General features: G+C 37.5%; 1 protein-coding gene across 8 annotated transcripts in view; it reads right to left on the bottom strand.

Annotated features, from left to right (window-relative positions):
- The window catches only part of TTN (titin), a 244,913-nt gene that overhangs the window by 66,713 nt on the left and 150,287 nt on the right, over window positions 1–27,913 (bottom strand). For all 8 annotated transcript variants that reach the window (XM_039554641.1, XM_039554643.1, XM_039554642.1 and 5 more), the window contains 54 exons: window positions 27,418–27,684; window positions 27,192–27,331; window positions 26,134–26,260; window positions 25,240–25,382; window positions 23,163–23,286; window positions 22,050–22,316; window positions 21,805–21,902; window positions 21,496–21,664; window positions 21,126–21,392; window positions 20,684–20,950; window positions 20,314–20,592; window positions 19,816–20,224; window positions 19,588–19,712; window positions 19,226–19,492; window positions 18,295–18,564; window positions 17,797–18,099; window positions 17,370–17,672; window positions 16,825–17,012; window positions 16,628–16,742; window positions 15,760–16,044; window positions 15,326–15,477; window positions 15,051–15,198; window positions 14,766–14,943; window positions 14,551–14,672; window positions 14,167–14,454; window positions 13,777–14,073; window positions 13,489–13,675; window positions 12,847–12,962; window positions 12,446–12,745; window positions 11,919–12,218; window positions 11,726–11,831; window positions 10,453–10,649; window positions 10,048–10,353; window positions 9,672–9,950; window positions 8,969–9,268; window positions 8,567–8,869; window positions 8,098–8,469; window positions 7,698–8,000; window positions 6,931–7,230; window positions 6,538–6,834; window positions 6,154–6,438; window positions 5,775–6,068; window positions 5,086–5,385; window positions 4,674–4,982; window positions 4,392–4,582; window positions 3,476–3,905; window positions 2,634–2,942; window positions 2,073–2,221; window positions 1,949–1,981; window positions 1,722–1,851; window positions 1,302–1,601; window positions 899–1,216; window positions 517–813; window positions 128–427 (listed from right to left, as the gene is read on the bottom strand). In XM_039554641.1, the coding sequence (XP_039410575.1) occupies window positions 128–427; window positions 517–813; window positions 899–1,216; window positions 1,302–1,601; window positions 1,722–1,851; window positions 1,949–1,981; window positions 2,073–2,221; window positions 2,634–2,942; window positions 3,476–3,905; window positions 4,392–4,582; window positions 4,674–4,982; window positions 5,086–5,385; window positions 5,775–6,068; window positions 6,154–6,438; window positions 6,538–6,834; window positions 6,931–7,230; window positions 7,698–8,000; window positions 8,098–8,469; window positions 8,567–8,869; window positions 8,969–9,268; window positions 9,672–9,950; window positions 10,048–10,353; window positions 10,453–10,649; window positions 11,726–11,831; window positions 11,919–12,218; window positions 12,446–12,745; window positions 12,847–12,962; window positions 13,489–13,675; window positions 13,777–14,073; window positions 14,167–14,454; window positions 14,551–14,672; window positions 14,766–14,943; window positions 15,051–15,198; window positions 15,326–15,477; window positions 15,760–16,044; window positions 16,628–16,742; window positions 16,825–17,012; window positions 17,370–17,672; window positions 17,797–18,099; window positions 18,295–18,564; window positions 19,226–19,492; window positions 19,588–19,712; window positions 19,816–20,224; window positions 20,314–20,592; window positions 20,684–20,950; window positions 21,126–21,392; window positions 21,496–21,664; window positions 21,805–21,902; window positions 22,050–22,316; window positions 23,163–23,286; window positions 25,240–25,382; window positions 26,134–26,260; window positions 27,192–27,331; window positions 27,418–27,684 (12,909 nt within the window). The remainder of the gene's footprint in view (window positions 1–127; window positions 428–516; window positions 814–898; window positions 1,217–1,301; window positions 1,602–1,721; window positions 1,852–1,948; window positions 1,982–2,072; window positions 2,222–2,633; window positions 2,943–3,475; window positions 3,906–4,391; window positions 4,583–4,673; window positions 4,983–5,085; window positions 5,386–5,774; window positions 6,069–6,153; window positions 6,439–6,537; window positions 6,835–6,930; window positions 7,231–7,697; window positions 8,001–8,097; window positions 8,470–8,566; window positions 8,870–8,968; window positions 9,269–9,671; window positions 9,951–10,047; window positions 10,354–10,452; window positions 10,650–11,725; window positions 11,832–11,918; window positions 12,219–12,445; window positions 12,746–12,846; window positions 12,963–13,488; window positions 13,676–13,776; window positions 14,074–14,166; window positions 14,455–14,550; window positions 14,673–14,765; window positions 14,944–15,050; window positions 15,199–15,325; window positions 15,478–15,759; window positions 16,045–16,627; window positions 16,743–16,824; window positions 17,013–17,369; window positions 17,673–17,796; window positions 18,100–18,294; window positions 18,565–19,225; window positions 19,493–19,587; window positions 19,713–19,815; window positions 20,225–20,313; window positions 20,593–20,683; window positions 20,951–21,125; window positions 21,393–21,495; window positions 21,665–21,804; window positions 21,903–22,049; window positions 22,317–23,162; window positions 23,287–25,239; window positions 25,383–26,133; window positions 26,261–27,191; window positions 27,332–27,417; window positions 27,685–27,913) is intronic.

Consider the following 27,913-nt stretch of genomic DNA (forward strand, 5'->3'; position numbering starts at 1 on the left):
CTAAAACTCTTCAAGCTATTCTAGAAATTTAGTGATGAGAGAAAGCAGTAGAGGTATTTAACAGATGCTCCACACATACCATCATATGGAAACAACTGACATCACTTGAAAGCTTATTTCTACTTACTGAAAAGGTTTCGTGCTGTTTCTGGCTCACTATCCAAAGGTTCTCCAATACCGTATTTGTTTTGTGCCATAATGCGGAACACATATTCATGGCCTTCCATCAACTTGGGAACAGTGAATATGCATTCCTTAGGCTCATTAGTAACAGGTACCCATGTCTTCCTATTTGCTTCTTTTTTCTCTATAACATAATTCGTAATCTTAGAACCACCATCATCTAATGGAGGAAGCCATGATATTGTCATTTTATCAGCCAAAATGGATTCAAATTTAATAGGTCCTACTGGAGGTCCAGGACGACCTAAAAGATGCATTTTAATAAAGAAGAATTAATCAAGTATCAAATGAATGCTATTAATTAATGTAATTGTAAGAGATTTTGATACGTACCCAGAACATTCAGCCGCATCTCCTTTGAAGCAGTTCCCAAATTATTTACAGCTGTTATAGTATATAAGCCTGTATCATTTCTGCGAGACTGTTGGATCAATAAAGTGCAAGTATCTTCATCAACGATCTTGTTGACATGTTGATCATACACCACTGGTGATTTGTCACCTGGTTTCTTTGGAGAAGCTTTTAGCCATGTTAATGTGGGGAAGGGTACACCCTTTATCTTGGCCACAATTTTAACATCTGTTCCCTCTTCAACTTCCATAAATTCTTTGAGCTCAATAGATGGTGGACCTACAACAAAATGTTGAAAAAATAGCATACAAAAATACTTCATGATTTTAAAATGGAATTTGTATTTACTAGTATCAGTACTTACATGTCTGGTCTTTGACAACAAGTGGGCCAACAGTGGCTGAAGGTCTGCTAGGACCTGCTATATTTACAGCTTTGACTCTGAATTCATATTCTCCACCTTCTACAAGATCCTCAACAGTAAACTTTGTTTCTTCCACATCACGTCTGTTGCATTGCTTCCAAGACTCTTTCACTTCTCCAGTACGATCCCAGCGGAGACATTCAACATTATAATGTGTAACAGGAGCTCCACCATCATTCTTTGGTGGTTTCCACGTCAGGCTCACTGTGTTCTTGGTTACAAGGCCAATCCTCAGTTTAATAGGTGGATCAGGAGGATCTTCACAACCAAAATAAATGTGAATAAATACATTATACAGTACCATCTAGTTTTAAAGGATTTGTTTGACTTTAATTTTACTTACGAATTGGATCCCTGGCTGTGGTCCGCTGGATGGTTTCTGCAGGAGGGCCAACTCCAAAACGGTTTTCTGCACGTACCCGGAAGAAATACTCTTGGCCAGCTATGAGATCAGGTACCACAAAGGAAGTACTGCCACAGTTTGGATTGACTTTAGTCCAGGCCTTCCCCTCAATATTTCTTTTCTCTATAACATAGCCTCTGATTCTATCTCCACCATCATCATCTGGCATCTTCCATGAAAGTTTACAGCTACCTCTTGTGATATCACTTACTTTTAGGTCTTTTGGTGGACCAGGGACATCTGTTAAGATAAAAGTAAAACAGACACAATTTTACAGAAGTATGTAGAAAAATACAATTAAAAAAATATAATAAAAAATAAACCCTAATATTTGAATAGTTCAATATATGCAAGCCATACCAAGCACATTGACTCTGACGTGCACTGTTTTTTGTCCTGCTTTGTTCTTTGCTGTAATACTGTATCGTCCAGAATGACTTCTGTTGCAGTCAGGGATGATAATCTCTGAACGTGTATCAGTTGCTTTCACCTGTGTATTATAGGAAGAAAGAGAAGTTACAGATCAACTTTGAAAATTTGTTTCAAAAATACTACAATAGTGAGGTTAAAAAAATTGCTTGCTTTACCTGAGCTTCTTCAGGTACATTATGACCTCCCTCCTATAAACATGGGAAATAATATAAATGTAAAAGGGAATAGGCTTAAATGTCTAGAAACAGGTGTAGAAAAAAAGCTATTACTTTTACTAACCTTTGCTGCTGTTTTTGCTTTTCCTTCATACTCCCAAAATGTTTTAGGAACTGGACGACCCTTGATAACAGCTGGGATTTTAATTGTTGTGCCAGCACGACAAGAGAGCAAATCCTGTGCTCCAAGATCAAGGAAGATTTCTGGTTCCTCTGCAAAAATATTTAAATATATAAATTTTAAGAGATACTGAAAGTAAATTTCCATCATCACTGAGCTGAAATCCCCCAGAAACATGTGGAACGCATGTTCATGTGAGAAGGGTTGGCCATGCAAAAAGGAAACTGGGAATTATAAAAACAGAAAAATTCGCTGCTGTAAATTCTTCATAAAATAAGCAGTATTTCGTTAGTATGACTGTAGGTGCTGATCAGTTTCCTAATGGAGCATTCCCTGGTAATGGACATCATGACACTTTCAAAAATGTGTGTCAATCTTTTCCTACATTCCTGTATAATTGTTTATTCTGTTCTGACTTTGGCTTGCTTGGCATCCTTTTTGAACATTCACAGCAGTAAGTGGCATTTAGATACAAATACCTAAATCAGTTCTCAGAACTCTCACCTAGAATATCTTGGACAGGTATCTCTGATGTTGCAGGACTTGGTTCTGATTCTCCAGCAGCATTTACAGCTTTCACCCTAAATCGGTATTTTCTGAGCTCTTTCAAGTTGGGAACAACACATTCGCATGTAGGAAAGAGTTTGTCTCCTTCATTCACCTTCTTCCACTCAGTACTACCTTCATCTTGTATTTCAACAATATATCCTTTTATAGGACTCCCACCATCCTTTTGGGGAGGCTTCCATGCAAGTGCTACAGATGATTTGGTTTTGTCTTTGACCTCTGGGCAAGATGGTGGACCAGGCACAACTGGCAAAACAAGAGCAAGTAAAAATTACCTGACTGTTACTGTCTTCTTGTCTTCCTACTTTTCTAGATAGTTTCTAGAAGAATGCAAGTATTTTCATTTCTTTACCTGTATATAGAGTGTAGGTCCTAGAAAGTGCATACCAATTACAAGTATTACCCATATTAGCAAGGGGTACTTAAGGTACAAGGCATAAATATTGAACTGTTTAACAGTAAGATAAAACAATAATATAAAAATATGATTCTGAACTGAAGTTTATTTGGCAATGCCTACACTGGTGTAACCACAGTATTAGGTACATAAAAGAGGGAAAAATTAAAATTAAAACTAATTATTTTTAAGATTTTAAAATCAGGAAACTTTGTGTCAATTTATTCTCTTAGGTTTAATGCAAACAAAGCCTTTGATTAATGTTAATAAATTAATACTTCATTATTAATAATTAATTTTAATTAATAAATTAAAAATAAGTAATACTAGCACATTTTTTGTTCTGCTGTGATACAGTCCTCTAACACAATGATATACTTACATATGGGATCTGCTGCCAAAGCTGGATCTGATGGTTCACTGGGAGGGCCAATTCCAGCAAGATTTTCAGCCATAACTCTAAACTGGTATTCGACACCTTCAGCCAAACGAAGCACATTGTGCTCTAGACCTTTTACTGATGGTTTTGTTACTGGAGCCCTGTTGACACGTGTCCAGTAGACGCCTCCCACCTCTCTCTTCTCCAACCAATAGCCAGTTATTGGGCTGCCACCATTGTCCAAAGGAGGCTCCCAAGTCACCAACATAGATGATCTGGTGCGATCTAAAACTTTTGGCTTTCCAGGAGGTCCAGGAAGACCATAGGGATCCTTAATAACAACTTTCTCTGAGAGGCATTCATCACTTATTCCATATTTGTTTACAGCCCGGACTCTAAACTGATATTTTTCATTTGTTGCAAGATTCCATACCTGAAAAAGAGGATTTAAAACAATTCTTGGCTACTTTCCAATTAAACTTCTTTGGAGTTATGCAGAATTTTTCACTTTAAATTCTATCTTGCAATCTCACTGGCATACCTATGTTTATGTACTACACAGTTCTATGTGATGCCTGAGGATACTCTTATTTCATGTCCATAGGACTGAACATAAATAAAAATGTCATTATGTTTGTTCTTGCAGTTGGTAAAAAAATGAATAATTCTGGAAAACGTAAAGGAAGGTGTCTTCTTTCTAGCTCAGCTGAGGTTAAGTAGCAAAAATGAACAATTTATTTTGTTTTGTCACGTGAGGGATAACATAGATACTTGGATGGGAAACATTCATCCAGTAATTCTGTGGTCTAAATGGAGCATAAGCACAGGCACCTATGCAAGTGGCAGTTTCCATTACATATGTAATATTGTTATTTTTTATGCATACTAAACTATTTAATAAAGATATTTTATAAATTACCCCAAATCTTCTCTCAACAGCGCCTTTGGAGACTTCTTCCCACTCAGATTTCTTCTTACTAGCATCACGTTTTTCAATAATGTAATGGGTAATTTCACTACCACCATTATCAAGAGGTGCATCCCATGTTAAATAGCATGATTCTGCTTTAATATCAGAAACTGCAAGATTTCTTGGTGGAGAAGGACGATCTGTATGAAAGCAATAGAGCATGGAACTACATTTAAAAAAAGGCAAAGGCATTTTATTAGCTGTCATTTTATTAAAATGTTGCACCCTTACCATACACTTCGACATGCACATTGCGAAATGCAGTGCCAAGACGATTGGACGCTCTCACAGTGTAAGTGCCTTTATCATCCCTCACTGCTGCAGGCAGGATAAGTTCAGTTTTTGCCTCGCTTCTAGATACCTCTTCCTTGGTTATCTTAAGTGCATCGGATGTTTGGTCAATTAAAACTTCGTTCTTGTCCCATTCAATCTTCGGCATTGGCAGACCTGTTACATCAGCAGGAATGTTAACTGGTTCTCCTGCCTTGACTTTGATAGTATCTCCTCTCACAGCCAAACGCAACGTAACAGCTGGAGGTACTGAAAAGAAGGAAAGTGACATAGTGAAGATGGAGATGAAGCAGAGAAATTGCCTTGAAGTGTTCTGAAGATATTTATATGGATTTCTTTAAAGCTGATATACCTTCATCATCCTGTATAACTACATTGAGGGGCAGTGATGGCTCACTTTCTCCAATCGCATTGACAGCTTTCACACGGAATTCATACATATGAAGTTCATCCAGTTTATCAACGAGAAGAGATGTTTTTGGACAGAGCCTTGCATTAACTCTTTCATAATCTTTTGAATCATGTCTCCTCTTCTCAACAATATAACCTAAGATGGGACTGCCACCATCACTGCGTGGTGGCTTCCAATCAAGTGTAATGGATGACTTTGTCCTCTCTGTGTACATGAACCTCTCAGGTGCTGTTGGAGGACCTATTAACACATAAATTACAGTAACAGAAAATTAAAAAATCAGAGAATATTAAATCATATGAATGCAGTAGCTCTGGCCTTTTAAAACCATAGTTTTTGCATGTAAAGAATCTGAGTATGATTATGGCTAGTATAAAGTTTCTCATGTATGTGAAGAAAAAGGTAACAAGCACTGAGTCAGTAGGCACCAGTATTTTGCTATGTAAAGGACCACATTAACTTCAGAGAACTGATTCAGAAATCTGACTGCATTAACGAATCTAAGGCAGATACCTATCCATGTAGTTGAAAAATAAACACACTTTCTGTATAGAAGACAACAATATTGTCTTATTAATCTGACATTGATGTTTTTCTTTTTAAAAACACTGTATAATTAGTCATCTTACCTAATGGATCAACTGCAAGAATGGGTCCTATTTCAACAGGTGGACCAGTACCAAATTTGTTCTTGGCACTAACACGGAATTTGTATTCCTGCCCTTCAATTAGACCTGTAATATCACATTTAGATCTGTCTGTGTCTACAGCCAGTCTCCATGTATGCATTTTGGCATCCTTCCTTTCAACAATGAAGCCTGTGATTTCACTGCCACCATCATCTTCAGGATCAGACCAGTTAAGCAAACACATCTTTCTGTTTGTGACCACTGGCTTTAGGTCAAGGACTGGTCCGGGAACATCTGAAAAACAAAATCAAACAAATAAGGTAAAGCCCATACTGAACAAAAAAAAAGCTTATTTAATTTGAGAAAATATTTTTCTTACCAAATACTTCTACTCTGGTTCCTGCAGATTTTGAACCACTGCTATTGGTAGCAGTAATTACATATCTTCCATGGTCTTTTCTCAATGCATTCTTAATGGTTAACTCAGATTTTGTGCCGACATTTTCAATAACAACTCGATCTTTGTCTAATTCACCCTCCTCCACAGCCCATACAATGGTGGGAGTAGGACGCCCTGTCACAGTAGCAGGAATTTTAATAGTCTGCCCAGCCATGACCTGAATGCCTGCTTTCACAGAAACATCCAGCTCAACAGTGGGAGGCTCTGTGGAAGAAAGAGAAGCACTTCATTAGTTGAAGGGAGGGATTCAAACCAACCTTTTAAGCAGATAGATATTTCTTAAAAATAATACAATTGCAATACCTTTAGGTTCTGCAACAGTTACGGGTTCAGTTTCCCCAGGTGGTCCTTCGCCAGCTGCATTGAGTGCAGTAACACGGAGTTTATAGTCTGCACCTTCTCTGACTTCTCCAACAGTAAACTGTAGAACCTTAATGGGTTTCGCTGTACATCGTGACCACTCATTTACTCCCACCAGTTGTTTGTACACATGGTAACCGGTGATATCTCCACCACCATTGTACACAGGAGGTGCCCATTCTAGCTCAATAGACGTTGCACTTGTATCAGCAATCCTTGGAATCGGTGGACCAGGTGGCACTATTAATAAATAAACAAATAAGTGTAAATCAAAGTTAAAGGCTATGAATCCTATCTTGTCAACTGTCTGCTATTAGCTTCTGCTAAGCCACTTACTTATTGGGTCCTGTGCAGTTTTTGGATCTGATGGTGGACTAAATTTACCAGGGCCAGCTGCATTTTCAGCACATACTCTAAAGATATAAGTTAAACCTTCCAACAGTCCTTCAACTTTTACTTCCAGAGCATTCACAAGGTTCCTGTTGACCCGAGCCCAATGAGTACTATTAATTTCACGTTTTTCAATCCAGTATCCTATGATAGGGCTGCCATTATCTTTTGGTTCGTTCCACTTAACCAGCATACTGTTGCTGGTTACATCTTCCACATCAGGCTTATTAGGTGCATCTGGTGGAGCTGAAAAAAGAAAAAAGGTGGTTTTGTCATCATTGCTGTCTCTTCAGAGCTTACGCAAAGCTAAGAGAGAACTAAGATTTAAGAAATTACTAATTTTAAGTAATTCATAGTTTTTCTGCTCTCTTAGAATCTTTGATTCCCAACAGCAACCAGCAATGAAATTTGCAATGGTTGTCTCTTTGGTAAGAATACTAGTCTATGAAGCACAGAGAATGTCACTATTCAGATGTTAAGTGTTTTAAATGTAAAGTTTTATGAATGTGATCATCATTCTTATGTGTTTACTATTGAAATTAGAATATTTTTGATATTTCCCTGTATTTCAATGGTTTAAAATGTGCAATAATTATCACATAGCCAAGTTTCTTCTGGGAAACATCCACACAGATAAAGCTGAGTATTCTAAGAGTCTCTTTAGTTTCACACTTTGTTTTCTGAAAAGGTTGTTCTCCAAAATTAAAACTTACAGAAAGGATCTTTAGCTGTCATTGGTTTTGAAACACATGGTGGTCCTGCTCCAACTCTATTTTCAGCAAATACGCGGAATAGATATTCTTTTCCTTCAATCAGTTTTGTTACATGGAATTTGCAATGCCTGAGTGTTGCACTGACAGTTACCCAGCCCATTTCAGCTTTTGTATTGTCTTTCTTTTCCAGTACATAGTTCAGGATTTCACTTCCACCATCATCAAGGGGAGGCTCCCACTTGCAAATGACAGAATTTTTCCTCAAATCTTCAAATACAAAGTTGACTGGAGGCCCGGGTGTATCTGTCAGTAAACCAAGAAAAATTATGAGTACTCATCTTGTGCACTTCTTACCTAGTACTCTGAACAACTAGGTGTTTTGAGGACATTCTTTACATACCCAACACATTGACTTCACATGAGGCTTTTGCAACTCCATGATCATTTTCTACTTTAATTGTAAATGTGCCATGGTCAGCTCTGATGGAGTCACGAATTGATAGTATAGACTCTCCTTCCTTATGGTTGTCTACACTCATACGTTCTGGCAGTGAAAGCTGGAAAGGTTTCTCTTCTTCAGCTTCACCCTTCTTCTTTTTAGGTACTATTACTCTCTTTTTGATATCCTCTGGTCTGATAACTTCATCATTCCTCAGCCAAGTGATAGATGGATAGGGTGATCCTGAAATATGTGCCTCAAGTATGATCTCATCACCTCTCTTCACCTCAAGGCCAGACTGTAGGTTTGCAGCAAGAAAGACTTTTGGAGCCTCTGTAATAACACAGAATGAGAAATGGAATGTAGAATTTTTCAGTATGTCTGAGGATGTATGGCAATTAATAAAAATGATCAAATGAGAAATTCATACCAATAGGATCCACAGCTTTCACAAAAGGAGTAATCCGAGAAGGCTCGCTGATGCCAGCAGCATTCTCAGCACGAACACGGAACTGATATTCCTTTCCTTCCTCAAGGCCTTTCACTGGGTAAGTTAGTAAGGGTACCAGATAGTCATTGCATCTCTCCCACCTCTCCTTGCCCTTAGCAAGCTTTTCTATTATATAGCCCATGATCTTGCTTCCACCATCAAACAGGGGTGGTTTCCATGTAAGAGTTACTGATTTTGATGTTGGATTATGGACTTCAAGGTCGACAGGTGGATCTGGGGGCTCTGTGAAAGAGTAGATCAAAAGATCATATGAGAAAAGAAGTATGAAGATTTTATTTAAAATTCAATTTTTAAGATTATTAAAGAGAAAGACAAACTTACGTTTCGGGTCTTCTGCAATGATTGGGTTTCTTAGTTCAAGATAATCACCTCCTCCAATCTTATTGACAGCTTTAACACGGAAGTAATATTCACAGTTGGGGATAAGATCTTTGACTTGCCATGAAAGCTTATTTTCACCAGACATGACTGGGATGTATGTTTTACGACCTGCTTCCCTGCGTTCCAGAACATAATGCAAAATAGGAGTACCACCATCAAAGTCTGGAGGCTCCCAGGATACCTTGCAAGAATTCTTAGTTACTTCGCTTGCCTTAATGTCTTTACACTGTCCAGGTGGACCTGTTTTAAATAAGAATGAAAAAATTACTTAGCTAAATAGATATTTAGCTAAATTATATTTCATTGCTTTGCTTTGCAGAAAGCAAAGACCACAAATATGGAGTACACAGCATATTTTATGTTCCCAAATATATGTTCTCAAAGGTGAAAAATTCTCAGAATTCTTAAAACATTTTTATATTCAAAATAATTGGGCTTTCAGCAGCCACTGAATAGTTAGGGCAACTCGAGGTAAGGTGGTGTTTCATGGGACTTCGTAACATTGCCTGTATAGCAATCTACATGTGTCTGAGTTGAAGTGATTTGTACACCTGGCAGAAGTATCTTTCTAGTCTTTTCTTCTGTCAGCTGCAGGGCCCAAGTGAAAATAAGTATATTTCTCAGAATGGAATAATGTAGTTACCTATGACTTTGACATTGACTGAACCAGTTGTTGATGCCAGCTTGTTCTCGAGTGTAATAGTATAAACACCAGCATCAGCATGAACACTGTCTATCACTTCAAGCAATGCAGAGGTATAGTCACTCTTCATTGTTGTTCTGTCACCAGCTTTCAACTCTCTGCCGTCTTTGTGCCATGTTATAGTTGGGGATGGAACAGCTCTGAAGGGTACAGGGATACTTAGTTTCTGTCCTTTAACAACAACAATGTCACGAGTTTTTAGATCAATGGTTGGGTTACCTGTAAAAGCAAGCATAATGTTATTAAAAAGTTGCCAAACACCATTCTTTTTAGTTATGCAGATCCGAAAAAAAAAGAAAAAGGAATCTATTCTTACAGTCTGGGTCCTTGGCAACAACTTTTTCTGAGATGTCTGATGGCTCACTAGCTCCAACAGCATTGACAGCTCTGACTCTTAGCACATATTCCTTGTCTGGAACAACACCCTCGTCCACTTTACACTTTAGATCTTTAATTGGACGAGAATTGATTCGCATCCATTTTTCTGTTCCTGCTTCGCACATCTCAACATTGTATCCAATAATAGGACTACCACCATTCTTCTCAGGAGGTTTCCATGCAATGCAAATGTGCTTTCGGCCTGCATCTGTGACATGTAAATCCTGAGGAGGTGAAGGAGGGCCTGCAGAAATGGAAAAGTATTGTGTGATTTTCCTCCCAGAATATCTGTTCTACACAGTACACTGCTTCTAAAATTCATACACTGTATTATTCTACTTACTTGTTGGATCTTCAATATGGACAAGTTCAGTTGGTTCACTGGGATGACCACATCCAGCTTCATTTTCTGCACGAACCTGGAACTGTACATCTGTACCTTCAATGACATCTGTCACTCTGAAATTGCAATCTGGACCAGCTGTCTTCCCAGCTTTTACCCAGCGAGTGGCTAACTTTTCCTTCTTTTCAATAACATATCTGAATAGATTGGGGAAAATACTGTCAGGCACTTGAAATAGGAACACTTCAGACTTCTTGTTCAAGAAAACAGATGAAAAGAGACTAGAATAGTTTAGACAGTGGAAAAGTAAAGAGAATCATGGGTAATAGATTCAATGAACTTTTCTTCAGACATTAGCCACTTAGTTCTAGTAGGTCTCAGCCCCTAATAGGGCTGACATCACTGACAGACCCAGGCCTGAAAGTCAGTTCTTGAACTGTGCTCTGTATTTTAGAACTGAAGTGTGTTCTCAGGTTGTAGAGAGCTGCAGAGGCAAAAGAACCTCCAAGCTGTACTTGTATCTTTGCTAGTTTGGATCTCAGTGGTCAGTCCATTGAGAATATTTGTGGATACTATTATTTGGCTGTCAAAATTCTGCTTAGGACAGGCTATAGCAAAGTAATACAAGTGACTTCTGTTGCTTCAGGCAGATCTCTGTACTTGTGGGTTCAGATGTGCCTACTGTGATTGGGAAGGAGAGGAAGAATGAAACTATAAAGAGGAAAAATCTAACTGACAGTCAGGATGAATTTCAGAGTACAGATACTTTGGTAACCAAAGAAAAAGACAAGTTAGAATCAACCCAGAGGAGTAAAACAGTCTGTTTAAAATGTATTATAAAGAAGAAAATGGACAGAAAAGAGGTAAGTCTTGATTTTAGCTGAGAGCATACAGTTTGAATGAGAAACTAAGGCAGAAGGAAAATGCAACAATATTACTTGATAGATGAGTCTAAGTGGCTACTATTCTGGAGGAACAGGAAACTATGGCAGCTTTTTTCTTTTTTTTAATACACAGTTCAGTATTATTAAATGCTGTTTTGAGGATGTTGACACACATTCATTGTTCAGGCACAGTAGGTATTTTATTTGCATAATTTCCACATTTTAGAATAAAACCCTTCACTGCTTTGACCACATGGCTTCTCTTACATCCATCCACCTCATTTTTATATAAAATGTGTCCATTTAAAACAAATATTTTGAGAGAAATATCTTCATTTGTTAAAAGATGTTTATCTACAGGAGCCTACACAAACTTAAAATGATCTTACCTTTGAATCGGTCTGCCACCATCATTCTTAGGTGGCTCCCATTTTAAATCAACATGGCCTTTTTTCACTTCAACTATTGTAAGGGCATATGGAGGTCCAGGGGTTGCTAACATAAAAAAAGTGCACATATTAGAAGACTATGAATTCATGATATGTGAGCTACTGATCACTCAGTAAGCGAATCAAAACTTACTGAAGGTATCTTTAGCAAGCACTGAGTCCTCAATTTCACAGTAGTCACTCTGTCCAATGGCATTTTCAGCAGCCACACGGAACACATACAATGAGCCTTCAGTCAGTGGGCTCACTGTGTACTTGGTATCTTTCACTGTCGTGTCAACTGTCTGCCAACCTTTCCGCCTTACATCTCTTTTTTCAACAATGTAGTTGGTAATTGGGGAACCCCCATCTTTTTCTGGTACTGTCCATTTAAGATCTGCTGTGTTTTTAGTAATATTAATAACTTCAAGCCACCGGGGTGGTGAAGGAGGGTCTGCAAAAGAGAAAAAGAAGGTAAACCAGGATGTTGCAATTCCCATGAAAGATCTTGGAAGATCAAAACTATCAAAACTTTGTATTTCCTGAACTGAAGCAGGGCAGATTTTAGTACTTCATAAGAGTTCATTTGGTACCTACAAAGACAGACAGACAGACATGGGGCTTTTTTAAAGTCAGAGACAGTGTATTTGGAGTAGCAGCGCATTCTGAAACAGTACTCACAGAGCCTCTCCTTGCACAGCACAGGGTCACTGGGTTCACTGGGCTCACTCTCGCCAGCCCTGTTCACAGCTCTTACACGGAATGAATATTCTTGTTTCTCCATAAGATCTTTGAGGAAGTGTTCAGTTGTGGGAACTCCTTCAGCCACTCTCACCCACTCGTCGGTTCCAGTCTTCAGCAGTTCAATAACGTAAGATTCAATCTTTGCCCCTCCATCGTGTTCTGGCTTTGTCCAGTTCAGGGTTAGGAATGTCTTGCCAACGTCTCTCACAGTTGGCTTTCCGGGAGGCCATGGTGGATCTAGACAAGAGTCCAATATTAATTATGTCATTGAAAACAATATTGTTGTTGTTGTTGTTGTTGTTGCTAAATTAAATCCTTAAAAAATGTGTTTATTATACCGATTGGATCTTTCACTAAGATTGGCTCTGTTTCCTTGCTTGGTTTTCCAGGTCCTGCAAGATTCTCTGCCAAGACTCGGAACTTATATTTCTTCTTATTTGTAAGACCTTTAACTCTGGAAATAAAAATTAAGTTTGATTAAACCAAACCTAGGCATTAATTAATTTCTAAAACATTATTCTCTCCACTCTTCATACTACAGATTACTTGGAAAATCTAAAAATACCCAAATTATTGCTAATGATGTCAATACATTGTCAACACTAAAATGGTGCACCATGACAGAAACAAACGTTTTGAGTACCATCGTGGATTTTCACATATTCCATGGTTTTTAGTTAATAATAGTATCAGAAGAAAAAAAACTAAGGATTTTGGTAAATTGATACTTGAGATGGCCATGTCTGCTGTTTTAGAGTATCTTAAGAATAAGCACAGAAATTATTAAGATACAAGACTTGATTAATTCTTCAGTAAAGACACTCCTCGATAAAACTAACTACCAGCCAGGGGTAGTTGGATCAAAACTTACAGAAGCTAGAAAAAAAAGAGTAGGAACAATATAAAACTTATTTTAAAAGCTAATGTTACGTTTTTATGTCTCTGTGACTTATTTCAGCCTAAACTGACTGTAGTCTTACTTGAATGTTGTATCTTTCACTGGCATTTTGTTGCATTTTATCCATTTATCCTGCTCAGGATCATATCTTTCAACCCAGTATCCAGTTATGGGGCTGCCACCATCTTCATCTGGTTCATTCCATGTTAAAGTGACTGAATCTTTAGTGACCTCTGTAGGCTTGAGACCTGTTGGAGGGCCTGGTGGATCTGTATAAATTAAAAAACAAAGAAAAAACAAACCCATCAGATAGGGGGTTTTTTTCCTGTTAAAATACTGTAATAATTTAACATTAATTTAATTAACTAACCAAATGAATATTTGGCAATGATGGGGCTGCACTGTGCTGGCTCCCCAACACCATACATGTTCTCAGCACTGACTCGAAACACATATTCTTTATGAGGAGTTAAATTAGTAGCTCTGAATTTTGTGTCTTTAATAGTCGATGACAACTTGTCCCATATTTCACTGTCTGTAGCTCTTTTCTCAAGGACGTAGTTGGTAATTTTAGAACCCCCATCATCTCGTGGAGGATTCCATGTCAGAAGGCAGGATTCATTTGTAATTTCTGATACATCAAATGCAGCTGGTGGACCAGGTTTATCTGTAGAGGACAAGATGTGAATGTTAATCTTCTGCATGCATACTGTGGTACGTTACTAATGATTTATACAAACAACATAAAATACATGCATACCAAGAACATTAACTTCAACAACAGCAGTAGCACGTCCACTGGAATTCACAGCTTCTATAATATAGGTTCCACTGTCACTCCTCTTGCTGTCTGTAATAGTGACTGTAGAATGATTAGGCTGGCTTTCAATGGTGATTCTGTTGTCAGGTCTCAAAATTTTTTCAGCTTTGGTCCAAGTAATCTGGGGCTCAGGCTTTCCAGTTACTTTAGCTGGCAGCTCAATTTTGGTTCCAGCTTTCACAGTGAGTCCAGCAAGAAGCTTCACATCTAAGAAAATTTCTGGAGCCTCTGATTTAGGAGAGAATTAAAATGTTGTTATAGCAACAGTAGTTCAGACTGGTAAAAATAAAGCATCTATGGCAATTTAGCAAGTGAAGTAGTTACCTTTTGAATCAATGGCCTGAATATCATCAGTTGGCTTACTTGGCCTACTCGCTCCCATTCTGTTCAAAGCCTTAACCCGATAAGCATACCACTCTCCCTCCTTGAGCTTTGTTACTTCCATTCTGTTAAAAAAAATTTTAAAAATTCAAGTATTTAGAGTGGTGAGGATGGCACAATTAGTTAAGAGGATATATCTACTGTGTCAATTTACTTACTTTGTTTCAATAACAGGCTCCCCACATATCTCCCACTTGTCTGTACCACGTTGGCATTTTTCTACCAGATAACCCTTAATGCGGGCACCACCATCATATTTGGGAGGCTCCCATGTTAGGAAGATTCCTTTTGATGTTGGATTTCTCCATTTAACATTTTCTGGTGGGTCGGGAACCGCTATTAAAAATTAAAAACATATGGGGTCTTAGAAACCAGTCTAAGGAAGATAGATTATTTTTACACCTTATTTTGAAGAAAATCAGAAAAATTTCAAATATGCTCACTTGCTGGTATTGACATATTTACAGGTTCATCAATATATGCAGGTTCTCCAGGGCCACATTTATTGCATGCAGAAACTCTGAATAAATATTCTTTCCCTTGGACAAGGTCAGGTACAGTGAACTCTTGGTCAACAATATGATCCATAACCTAAAGAGAAGAAAGGTTGCAATGTGTTTTTAAAATTTATTTCCAAAGAGTGATTACCAAAATAAGACACAAAACTCAGTGGAAATAATATAGCAATAGAAATTTAAATGAGAAAGAATGAACTTACTTTGCTCCATGTTTTCCGGCTTACTTCACGTTTTTCAATTATATAGCCAGTAACTGGACTTCCGCCATCATCTTCTGGAGGTTCCCATGCGAGCTGTACTGTACTCCTGAGTACTTCTAAAACATTGAGTTCTCTTGGTGCACTTGGACAGGCTAGAAGACACAGAAATTGCATTATTTTGTAATTGGTGTTTGATAGATGATCTCTATGTAATGTGTCTACCAGAAGACAGTCTTGTTAAGTCATTCCTCTTTAAACAAAAAAGCTGCATATTGAAAACTAGAAAAGAGGCTTTTTGAGGAAGGACTTTTAGTTTTCAGTTCTATTTTAATATATTTGGTTGGATGTTGTGAGATTACACATTATTAACCTAAATAAATTTTAGCAAGAAAAATATGCAATGTTATTGCTAGAATACATACATGTTCACTTACCAATGACATTAACTTTAATTTCTCCTGAAACAGATGACACTGGGTTTTTTAATGTTAAGTAATAAATTCCCTTGTCTGGGCGCTCACTCGGAGTAATTACAAGTTCTGCAAAGGAGGCAGTGGTCTTCATTTTCACACGATCACCCTCTTCTAAGACTTGGTCACCAAAAGACCATGTGGCAGTTGGCACAGGGTACCCAGTGGTGGGAACATGGATCTTGATTGGCTCTGGAACAATAACTTCCAGCCCATCCTTAAATGCACTTAGGTCCATTGTAGGTCCAACTGGAAAAAAAGGAAAATGGATTAAATGAATTATTTTGAGAAGTTATAAACATGGCTAATGATAATTGTGTTGAGAGGCTGATTCTGACTGTATCTCAGCCTGCAGGTCTAGCTTGCTGTATCTCAGCCTGTCTAAACCTAGCTTTGTCTTACGATTCCCTACCTCTTCTGGCTAAATGTTTCGGGTTTTTAAAAAAATATGTGAGATGGTAAGGGAGATTAGTATTAAAAAGTATGACATCTGATTTACCCTTTAATGTAAAAACTCTGCATTGTTTAATTTTCTTTTCAGGTATCTTCTTTTTCCTTCTGCCTTTCTTTCCTTCTGTTACCTCTCACCTTCCACAAAGGTAGGTCAGGAGACAAAAGGTCATGCCTTGCTCCTCAGGCAACCTAACAGGCCTTTATCTAATAGTACAGATAATTATCTGCAGAATTCATAATGGAGGAGAAATAGCTCATAATCTCAAATGTCTCAGGTGTGCCAGTTATCTGGTGAAAAATATACATATTACCCACAAGATGCACTTTAACTGTGTGCCTTATCTGATTAATTGTTTTTAATAAATAGCATATGGCTTACCAAAAGTATCATCTGCAGTTAATGGCCCAATAGCCTCTGCTGGGTCAGACACACCAGCTGCATTTTCTGCTGAGACTCTGTAGTAATAACTGGATCCTTGTTTCAATCCAGTTACCTAAAAAGCACAAACAATCATTTACTAACTCATATTAAAGATGATCTACATATTTTACCTGTTGATGAAGAGAACATCATACCTTAAAAGTAAGAGCAGGTACTAGTTTAGGATTACAACGAATCCACTTGTCTGTTCCTTCCTCTTGCCTTTCAACAATATAGCCTAAGATTGGACTTCCTCCGTCTTCGAGAGGAGGTTCCCATGTGAGCTGAACTGATGACTTAGTTTGATCTGAGTGCTCAAGGTTAATGGGAGGACTTGGTCTCTCTGAAAAAAATGTGAAACAAATATATTTGCACAACTGATAAAGGAGCATGGTTCTATAAATTAACTGTTTCTACCTCACAGTACTCTTTTTAAAGCCTTTGCATAGCTTTTTCTAAACCAATTTTTAAAACTGAGGTTGGATCCTAACTTCAGAGAAAAAAATATTTGAAGTTCTTACTAAACCAAAAGAGTAGCAAGGTACTCCTGCTATGTTTGAAGGATAAAAGAAGGGAAAATCTGACTGTACACAGTATTTGCAGCACACAGATTCATCAACTAAACTTTCCTGCATGCATAGCATCCAAAATGCTCCCGTCTCATAATGGAATCATAATTACACATACTTTGCATACTTACTTATTGGGTCCATGATTTTTACTGCACGTGTAGCAGGACTTGGTTTGCCAACTCCAACCATGTTTTGAGCTCTTACTCTGAAGAAATATTCTTCATTTTCCACAACATCAGTCAGGACAGCTGACAGTTCATCAGCTCCTGTGGTCATAGTCGGCTCCCATCTGATGGTAGCTCTGTTACGCAGTTCAATAACGTAGCCAGTAATCGGAGATCCTCCATCATACTCAGGTGGTTCCCAGCTAAGTGTGGCTCCAAACCTGTTCACATCAGTAACTTCTACATTTTGAGGAGGACCAGGAACATCTGCATTTTATTTTAGGATGAAAAAAGGAAAAAGAAGGTATGTAGGTTTTACCTATTGTTAGCATTTGTAACTGTTTTTCTTACACAGCCATCAAACACTGAGTTTTTCATAACTTCTGCTTACCAAATTTGCTCTTAGCTTCCACAGGTGTGTCTGTTTCCACTGGCTCACCAGTGCCCACTCTGTTGCGTGCACTAACACGGAAGAGGTATTCAACTCCTCCTTTCTGAAGTCCAGTAACAGTGTATTCACAATTTTCAGCACGATCTGTGACCACAATCCAGGTCTTACGCTTGATATCACGTCTTTCAACGACGTAGCCTATGATTTTACTTCCACCATCACTTTCTGGTTCTTGCCATGCGAGACCAACTTCACCATCATAAGTTTCAGTGACTTCCAAGTTTCTAACTGGACCTGGAACATCTATTAAAGATATGACAGTACTTCAGGGCATTGCATCTATTTTTGTCCCTCTGGCTAGAGAAGAGGAGTCTGAGGGGAGACCTCAATATGATCTACAGCTTCCCCATGAAGGGAAGCAGAGGGCTTCCCCCTCAATAAAGGCTTTTTATTCTGTGAAATAATGCTAACCAAGATTTTAATAATACGAGTACTTACCAATGACCTCTACATTGATGAATGCTTCTGCTTGGCCATGTTTGTTTCGAAGCACAACCCTGTACCTTCCCTTATCTGATTTCTTTGCTTCATGAATTTTGAAGGTAGTGCAGTCAGTTGTTGTATCAACAGTTGTTGTGGGCAGACTTTCCCCTGCTTTCAACCATTCAGCTTCTGCTCTTGGGTAGGCATCATACGGGACAGTCATAGTTAAAGGCTTCCCAACATCAACCACAAGGTTTTGATCACCAGTCTTGATTTTAGGTGCAGCTAAGAAAGATGAATGTGAAAAGTCAGTACTTGCATATATATATTAAAAATTGATATATTTGTGCAGTCAGCAAAGAAGCTAACATAGAAAAGTAAAAGGAGCTAATTCTAAAGGAGTAAAAAAGGAGCAAATTCTAAGGAAATCCTTCATAGACTCATTGGACAAGTCCAGAGAAAGAAATACAGGCTGGTTGGTATGTACTGTGTCCTCCTATAAAATCAGGAAAGAAAGAGTTGCTTTTTGAGAACTAATTTAATTATTTTATTGGTCGATTCTGTAAAATAGACAAATTAGGAATTTAATGTCTTAAATGACTTAAATGAGTAGGCCAAATAATTTTCATATTTTTTAGTGACTTAATGAAAAGCTTAAAGCTCCTTTAAGCTTAAATCTTGCTCTTTGCTATATGCACATTGGAAAGAGACATATTTTCCTCAACAGCTAGATAAACATGGTATAACAAAAAATGTTCATTGTTTAAATTCATATTCATATAGTTTTACAGATTTGTTAAACAAACTTCAAATATTTTAACACTTTTCTCAGACTCCTTGTATATTCATTTTAGTTCAACTCTTTGAAAGACCAAAAATCAATTTAGTTAAACAGGAATTCACTAATCTAAGATTTTATAAAAGCAGCACAAATCAAGCAACTTACCAGCTAATTCAAGCTTAGCTCTAGCTTCCTTATCTTTGGCGATAAATCTGTATTCCCCTTGGTCACGGGGCTTTATGTCACACACCTGCAACCTGTGGACCTTCCCTTCACTCATCATCTGATGTTTGTCACCTTGGATGATAATCATGTTATTTCTCAACCACTTGACCTCCACACCATCTTTGTTCAATTCAGCCATGAAGATGACATCTGCACCAGGAGCTTCATAAATATCTTGTGGTGGTCGAATAATCTCAACGGGGATTTCTGAAATAAATGTTAATTTATTTGGTATCATTTTTTTATTGTTTCTACTATTATTAAATAATGCAGAAATAAATCCCATTCAATTTTACACATACCTTCAACAAAAAGTCTTGCCTTAGATCTCCTGTCATCCACTCCACAGGAATATTCACACTCATCATCTAGTCTACAGTCTTTTATGATTAATCTGTGCAGATTTCCATCCTTTTCAAATTGGTATCTTTATAGGGGAGAAAAATAAGCAGTATTTTAGTTTCCAGACAAAGCAATAAAGTAAAACAATCATGTTTAGCACATTCAGAAGCATAATAAAAGGCACATACTTTTTGCCTTCTTTGATTTCTCTTCCATTTCTGTACCATTTTACACTGACTTTCTCTTTGGAAAGCTGGCACGTAAAGATAGCATCATCAAATTCAGTGACAGTCTGGTCCTGAAGATGTTCAGTGAAGTCTGCTGGTGCTTCTGTGATGATAAGCTCTGCAACTGATTTGTCTTGTCCAGCAGTAACAGTGTATTCACCTTCATCTATAAACCCACAGTCTTTAATGATCAATGAGTGCTTGAATTTATCAATTTTGTACAAAATGCGCCTATCAAACGTGATCTCTTCTCCATTCTTTGTCCATTTGAGAGTTGCATTAAGGCGATTGACTTTGCACCAGAATGTGACGGTTTTCTTTTCCATGGTCTCAATGTCTTCAAGGGGCTCAACAATTCTGAGATCCTCCTCTGTTATGACAAAAAGTGAACATTTTTACATCCGCATATAAAATTGAACGTAAATGATGAAACAATTTTATGTAGTGCAACTTACTTACCTAATACTTTTAAGGCAGCAGAGCTTTTAACGTGTTCACCTCTCTGGTTTGTCAGTGAGATGGTGTAGGTAGCTTGATCTTTCAACTCTGCATCTCTGATTCTGAGAGTGTAGACTACACCCTTCTGAACAATAATGTACTTTGCACTATCAAATATTGCCTCATCATTTTTGTACCATTTCTCTTTGGCACCCTCTTTATTGACTTCACAGTTGAAGATAATTTCTTGACACTCATTAACTTCTTGGTCCTTAAGAGGAGTTATAATCTTGAGTTTTTCTGAAATTGAGAAAACAGAAGAAATAGGACGTCATGTAGTATAAAGAATGCAACAAAATGTGCACCTAGACATTGTTAAAATAAAACCTACCAATCACTGCTAAGTGTGCTGTAGCTTTAGCATCACCAACCATCACAGTATACATTCCTGTATCTCCTAGAATAGAGTCTTTAACCACAAGTGTTCTCTTTTTGCCATCTGAAATGATGTCGTACTTATCACCAGGCTCCAGGACTGTGTCACCCCTCAGCCACTGTACTGTAATGGCTTCTTTGGATACTGAACAGACAAATTCAGCTTTTTCTCCTTCAAGCACCTCAAGATTTTGTGGTCTGGTAAGAAATTCTGCTGCAAGTTCTGAAAGAAAACATTTTTGTAGATACATATTTTATTATTTTATTTTATATTTTATTTTATTTCATTTTTAGTTGTGAATGGAATAAACCAAGTTGTGTATTATTACTGATTTTTTAATGGTTTAAATTTTATTCTTTTTTTCCAGGATAAAACCCCACCAACGTAGCGCTCTTACCATGTACAGTAAGTTTCCCTGTCGTACTTGAGCTTGGGAGCTTGCAAGTGTATTTGCCAGCATCTTCAGGATGAGCATTATGTATAACAAGAATTCTCTTTCTACCATCAGCAATGTGTTCAAATCTACCACCATCAGGCACCTCTTCATCTCCTTTAAGCCAAGTAACTTCAGCATTAGGCTTTGAAACTTCACAGATCAATTTTACAGTGTCACCTTCATTTACTTCAAGGTCAGGAAGATTTTTTGTGAAAACGGCCTCTTCCTCTGCAAAAAGAATTTTGAAAGATGATGAAAGCCTGTCATTAAAAAACCCCACTCTCACATTTTTTATCGTTCACATATTGGATTCTAAAACACTATCACTTACCTATCACTGTAAGTAGGCCAGAAGTTCGAGCTGTTTTTGCTTCACAGGAATATTCAGCTTCATCATCAAAGACACATTTACTGATGACAAGAATGTGTTCTGCACCTTTAGAAATTATGTCATACTTTTTGCCTTTTCTAATTTCCACGCCATCCTTAAACCACTTCACCTGTTTCAGAACAAATTAACATGGTTATTAATATTAACATCCTCATCATAGATTTCAGTGTGTTCTTTTATAGCAATATATAATAAGGTTTTCCCCTCTAGCTGAAGGAGTTACTCAGATTAAAAAGTAGTACTACAGACCTTGACATTTGGACGAGAAATCTCACATTCAAACCGAGCAGATTGTTTTTCTTTAACCTCAAGGTCAGTCAGAGGTTTCAGGAACTCAACGCGAATAGCTGTAAGAGAATAGAAAACTTTTAGTCAAAGGAAGTCTATGCTAGATAAGTAAAAAATTGCCAATGTTGATATTACTGCCAATCATACACATTAGTACATTGCTTTTATAGCACCTAGACATTTTGTAGAAATCTTAAATTACTCACGCTCCACATTGAGAAAACATGATGTCTTAAAATCCTTAGCATCACAGGCATATGTTTTTGCATCATCCAGTGTGCAGCCGTGGATGATGAGTTTTCTGACCCTGCCATCAGAAATTATATCATACTTCTTTGATTTGTGAATTTCTTCTCCGTTTTTGAACCATTTAACTTTTGCATTTTCCCTGGAAACTTCACATTCCAGTACTGCAGTGGCTTCCTCTTCAACAGTCTGGTCCTCAAGTGGTTTAGTAAATTCAACTGGGGGTTCTAAAAGAAACAGATACATTTCTGATAGAAAAGATCTAAATTACAGCCAGTCTTCTGCTTGTACAGAAATGTCCCATGCTGTTGACTGGTTTTCCTTGACTGAATAGTCAAAAAGGTTCTTAGATGTCCCTACTGAAGGCTTCTTAAAATATTTTTTATTTTTAATGCACACACATTTTTTGGTAATTCAGGTAATTTCCTCATTTTCAGCCTACTGTAAGATTAGACTGAATGATATTCTTGTCCATGGGTTTTTTATTTACAAAGCCTTCCAACTCAATTTCTTTAGCTGAACCATATCCATGTGATCTCAGTGAGTCTCAAGTTATACTGTGAACTTAGAGAATATTTGGGGTTTTTTCAATTTTTCCTTGAATTACTGGATTAGTGTGTGCAGTTCTTTTACTTCTTGATACACAGCTTGCAAGCAGTACAAGTATACAGACAATGTTATGTTCCTTGACTGATGGTGTAGTTATACTCTCATAGGTTTCTGGATATGCAAAAGAACAGAAAAAGCCACTGAGAGCCACAAAGGCCAGCATTTGTGGGTCCTCTTGAGGCCAATTTAATGTTCAAGTCTGCAGCAAAGCCCTGGAAACCCTAAGAACTGCTTCATCTCCCACATCTGACACATTTCCAGCGTTTTCCCTTGTTGAGCCCTTCTTTGAAGTGTAGAGATTTTAATTAGGTGGCTTTTTTAATCAGGAAAGTTATCTACCAGTTCAGTATTGTATATATGATCCCACTCATTTGATACACAGTGTGTATTAGCATCCTGTTCCAGGATGAATCATGAATAGACCATTAATACTGATTATGGTTTAACTAAAAAGACTGACTTACCTTTCACAAAAAGATTTGCTTGAGTTCTGAAATCTTTTGCTGTCAGTGATACCTCTCCTGCATCTGTTAACTTGACATCTCTAAGAACAAGCGTGTGAACTCTCCCTTCAGCACGGGTCACAACCTTATAAAATACACAAAACCCCTTTGTGAGCATCTACAACAAGTATTCAAGAAATATTTCAAGAGATAGCGTGCTATTTATTATTTGTGGAGCTTGGTTGTCCACTTTTATGTGAAACTTTGATAATTTCCTTTTGTATATACTAGATATAGCTCAATCCTCAATGCTTTGAGGATTTTGAGGCTGACTTGAGATGATGTCTATTTTGAACAGGTGTTAACAAATAAAAAATATAAGCAAATTTATGGGAAAAGTTGGCATTACTGCTGGTTACATATAAAGTAGAAACTTTTGCAGATATAAAGAGGTTTGGCACCCCCCACATACACTTTTCTGGAATTGCCAATTTGACTTTCTATTATTAACATTTGGTAAAAAATTCTGGCTAAAAACTGGTTTCTGTGATGACCTGTTGCAGAAACTACTTTGCAATCACAGCAAACAAAAAAATCACTTCAATGAATAAAGGTTAGACATGTTCAGCTGAGTGCCAGCCACAGAGGTAATAAAATGGTTTGAATTGGCAACAGCTAAAATGAAACACTTGTATAATTAGATTGATTCTTGAAGACAGTTGTAAATGTGTTTCAAGAGGCTATTTTAAATGGGTAGAACGTGACGCATTAAGTAAATATATGGTCTACTCTCAATTTCATCTTGATAAAATTTCAACTGTTCAAATGACAGTTTTGATTGTATATGTAAACTGGCTGTATATGAAATCTGTATTTTTTTATTAATGTAATTGAAATGATAGCTCAGACAGAAAAGACCAAAATAATGTTCCATCATGCAGAATACCGAACATACAATATTTTTCCTGCCAGGCAGTAATAACTACAAATCCACTGCACTGATCAATAGCTTTTCACATTTTTATTCTGAAACTTAGAAGTAATTACCTTAATTTATTTCATGACTCATCTGCTGAGTTTCAACTTTGTTTATCTTTCCTTAAATACTGTAATATGGTCCCTTATCACCATGATCTGTTTTGATTTTCCTATTTCTATATTCTATTTCTTTCATTAAATAGTTTTTATTTATGTAAAATTGTTAAAACTCAGAAAGATCTAGCAAAACCTGAAGAAGATATTGTATTTAAAAGATATTGTATTTAAAAGAAATAGCAATCTGTACCAAAGTATTATTAGCAGCATTACTACAGGTTCTGAAACTTTTCTAGGTTGTGCAATGCCTTGTAAATTTACTTTGTCTGAGGTTTCCAACTTTTACTTTAATTTGCACGATTTTCTTTAGGCCTAGTATGCTAAAAAGATGTCTTACAACCAGTAATATCCGTTTCCATTTCTTAATGTATTAATTTATGTTTCTTTATTTATTTCCCCTACCATTGACTTTAAACATTAAATTGACTGCATTCCAGGCTGCTCAGATCTCAGAGTTAAGAGCCAGCACTTGATGAAGGGTTAAAAATAGCTAGTGAGAAGTGCTTGACAAGCAAATCTGCCCAGAGAGTTATCTGGAGAGCCAGAACAAATGCCTGAAATGGAATTTGAATCCTCTTAATCCCCTTATACGTTGAATTGGACTGCAACTCAGCATTCACAAGGAAAAAAGGCTTTTTCCGAAAGCACCTTTCAAAATCCTCTCACTGTAACCACAGGTAACCTGAGCAAAAATTATGCAGTATCCCTGTGGCTGAGTCTCCATCAGAATCAGGTAGAAAATCACTGTTGTAATGATTGGTATTTTGGAACCTTAGTTTCCCTTTGTTTAATAAATACTAGTAGTATCCCAGAATACTGGAATTTCTGGGAAAAATAGTTGTATCTGATTTAGGGATTATTTAGCTTTTGGCATACCAGCACTACAATATTGCTGTGCCTTAGTACTTCAACTGACAGAGAATAAATAAGAAATAAAGGGGAAGAGAATTGAAAGAGAAGGAGGAGGAGGAAACATGAGAAAAAGTAAATTTAGTTTCTTTACCTTATCACTGGGCTCCAGTTTCTTTCCTTTCAGGAACCATTCTACTGGGATTCCCTCGTAAGAGAGTTCGCAATCGAAGGTTGCTGATTCCCCAGCTGTCACTGTTACATCCTTGAGGGGTCTCAGCAAGCCAATTACTCGAGCTTGGTAAGGAGAAGACATAATTTTTAGATTAGTCACTTCTACCCAAGAGAGAGCTTCTGCCCTTACGTACTAATCTCCATGGTGGCTTCCCTCAAGAGAGCCAGACATTGCAATGCTGCTCTTTAAATTCCCTAAATAGAAGAGGCCAGCCTGGGTTCTTAGGGGAGGGCTGGTCACCTACAGTTTCCTATTTGCAGAGCGTGTTTCTTTAAATTAAACAAGGTCAGCAGGAAAGTTGCTGTGCATCTGTCTCCTTGCCAAGCCTTGAATGCCTGTTGCTAGATAAGGTATGTGTTTCCAAAATAGCGAGGGCTAGGATTGGAGTGGGAAACAAGTGGTCTTCAACTGTGTAGTCTGTCCCTGTCCATCAAGCCCTTAACCCTACCCCCAGATATCACTGTTATCCTATCCTCTCCAGTTAATATGATACTTTGATGCAGCAAAGCCTTTGCTTGCAATATTTGATTTCATAACAGAGTATGTTGCCAGACCATGGAGCAGCCTTCAAGGCCATTTCCTTAGTTTTACTTCTCCTATATGAATAAATTTTATATAAGGTTAAAAATCACATAGGACAATCCTTAACAAAAAAAATTAAGATGACCTGAGTAACTAATCCCTGAGTTGCTGTTCTGGAAAGGATTGCTGTGGGTTCAATACAGTATAGAGATTTTCCACACTTTCCAAAGAGGCAGTGAGCACCATGTTTTCACTTAATTAATCAATTAATTCAGTTTAAAAGACACTTACGTTTCACTCGAAGGTGAGCACCAGACTTGGCATTTGCTGCTTGGAAATCTACTCCACCAGCTTGATCTAAGCGTACATTGTACAGTGTAAGGAAGTGCTTTTTTCCTTCCTCCTTGATTTCACATTCCTGCAAAAACAGAATTTAATAAATTTTGTACTACTCACTGAAAGAGCCCCTACTTCACCTCATACCATGCATCTGGTTTCTTCTACCCCATTACCAACTCTTAGGCCCACATGAAATATACCTTATAAACATTCATTCACAGGCCTTTCCTTTCCAACCCTCTTCTTAATACAGCCCGTTTCCTCTAGGAAGAAAGGGCAAGACTCAACACATTTGTGTGCTGACTAAGTAGCCAATATATTAATATATATGTAGACCAGTCAGAGGCCTAGTTCCCCCAAGGGAACTAAAACTTGCTAAGCTTGTGCTGGGACCTTTCCTCAAGAAGACTTTTCCTTATTTTATCCAGACACTGATTTTCACGGAACTTCCGATTTTTGTGTATTATTCACATTTATACCATTACATAGAAGCCAAAATTTTGCCAGTTGTGATTGTATTGTTTCTTTATTTTCCAGATCCTTCCAGCAAGGAATTAAGAATATTTGATTAAGCCCTATACCATTTTACACTAATTTTAACTGTCACAGAAATGAAAAAGAGTTTGGAAACCTGATCCACATCTAAACCAAGTATAACTCAAAACCCACAGGCAAAAGCATGCAAACCAAAGTTTGCATTTTCAAATGCCATTATGTTTTAGTAAAGTACACAAGGTCTTTGCACTTTGGATACGTGATTGTTAGGTATTGTTAGCAATGCAGAATGTATTGTTTTATGTAAAATAATTTGTTATTTAGCTATTTTGAATTACATTTTTACTACATTAAAAAAGTTATTAATTAAAAAACCCACTATTTCTAACGTAGTGACTCTTACTGAAAGCAAAGAGAGATCACATTTAGTTTCTGCATTCACCCTCTCCCTCATACCCCACCTCCCTGCAACGTGCTAAGACACACATAAAAAATATCCTGAAATATTTGCTTACGGCTGATTCAGTCAGGGGTTCTCCTTTTAGCTTCCAATTGCCATGGACACCTTCCTCAGAGATTTCAATGTCAAAATGGGCAGTCTCTGTCTCAATCACCTCCACACTGTATAGTGGCCGTACAATCTCAATATCCCGGTCTGGAGAAGAAAAACGTGATTGATTCCCTCTGTCTCTAGCAGATCCCAAAAGATCTCTACAGAGCAGCCCATTAGAATAACCATACCTTCAATATCAAGTTTGGCAGAGGTTTGATCAGTACCACAGTCACAAGTGTACTGTCCAATGTCTTTCTTCAAAGCTTTCTTGAGAATAAGGATTCTCTTTTTACCATCAGCCTTAATAACAACATTCTTTGATGCAGTAATTGGATTGCCGTCCTTCATCCATTTCACTGGGGCATCTGCTTTGCTGATTTCACATTGTAAGATTACTTCATCTTTCTCTACAGCAGTGTAATCCTGCAGCTTCCCAGTGAAGTAAGGGTCTCCCTCTGCAAGCAAAAGTTAAGACATATTTCAGACTGAAGTTTTAGTCTTGCAGAAAGAACAACTAGTTTCTGCCATAAAATATATTTCCTGTTTATGTCCTGCAAGAAGGATTAAATATAGTCCTTTTTCACAGTTCTGTTACAAAAAAGAAAGCAATGAACACCTAAGAAACAATTCAGGGCATTACTTACAACATTCTTTTGATGCTCGAGGAGTTTCAGAGCCCTGTTT

This window comes from Corvus cornix, chromosome 7 (genome assembly GCF_000738735.6).
Source record: "Corvus cornix cornix isolate S_Up_H32 chromosome 7, ASM73873v5, whole genome shotgun sequence".
In the NCBI taxonomy this organism is placed as follows: domain Eukaryota; kingdom Metazoa; phylum Chordata; class Aves; order Passeriformes; family Corvidae; genus Corvus; species Corvus cornix.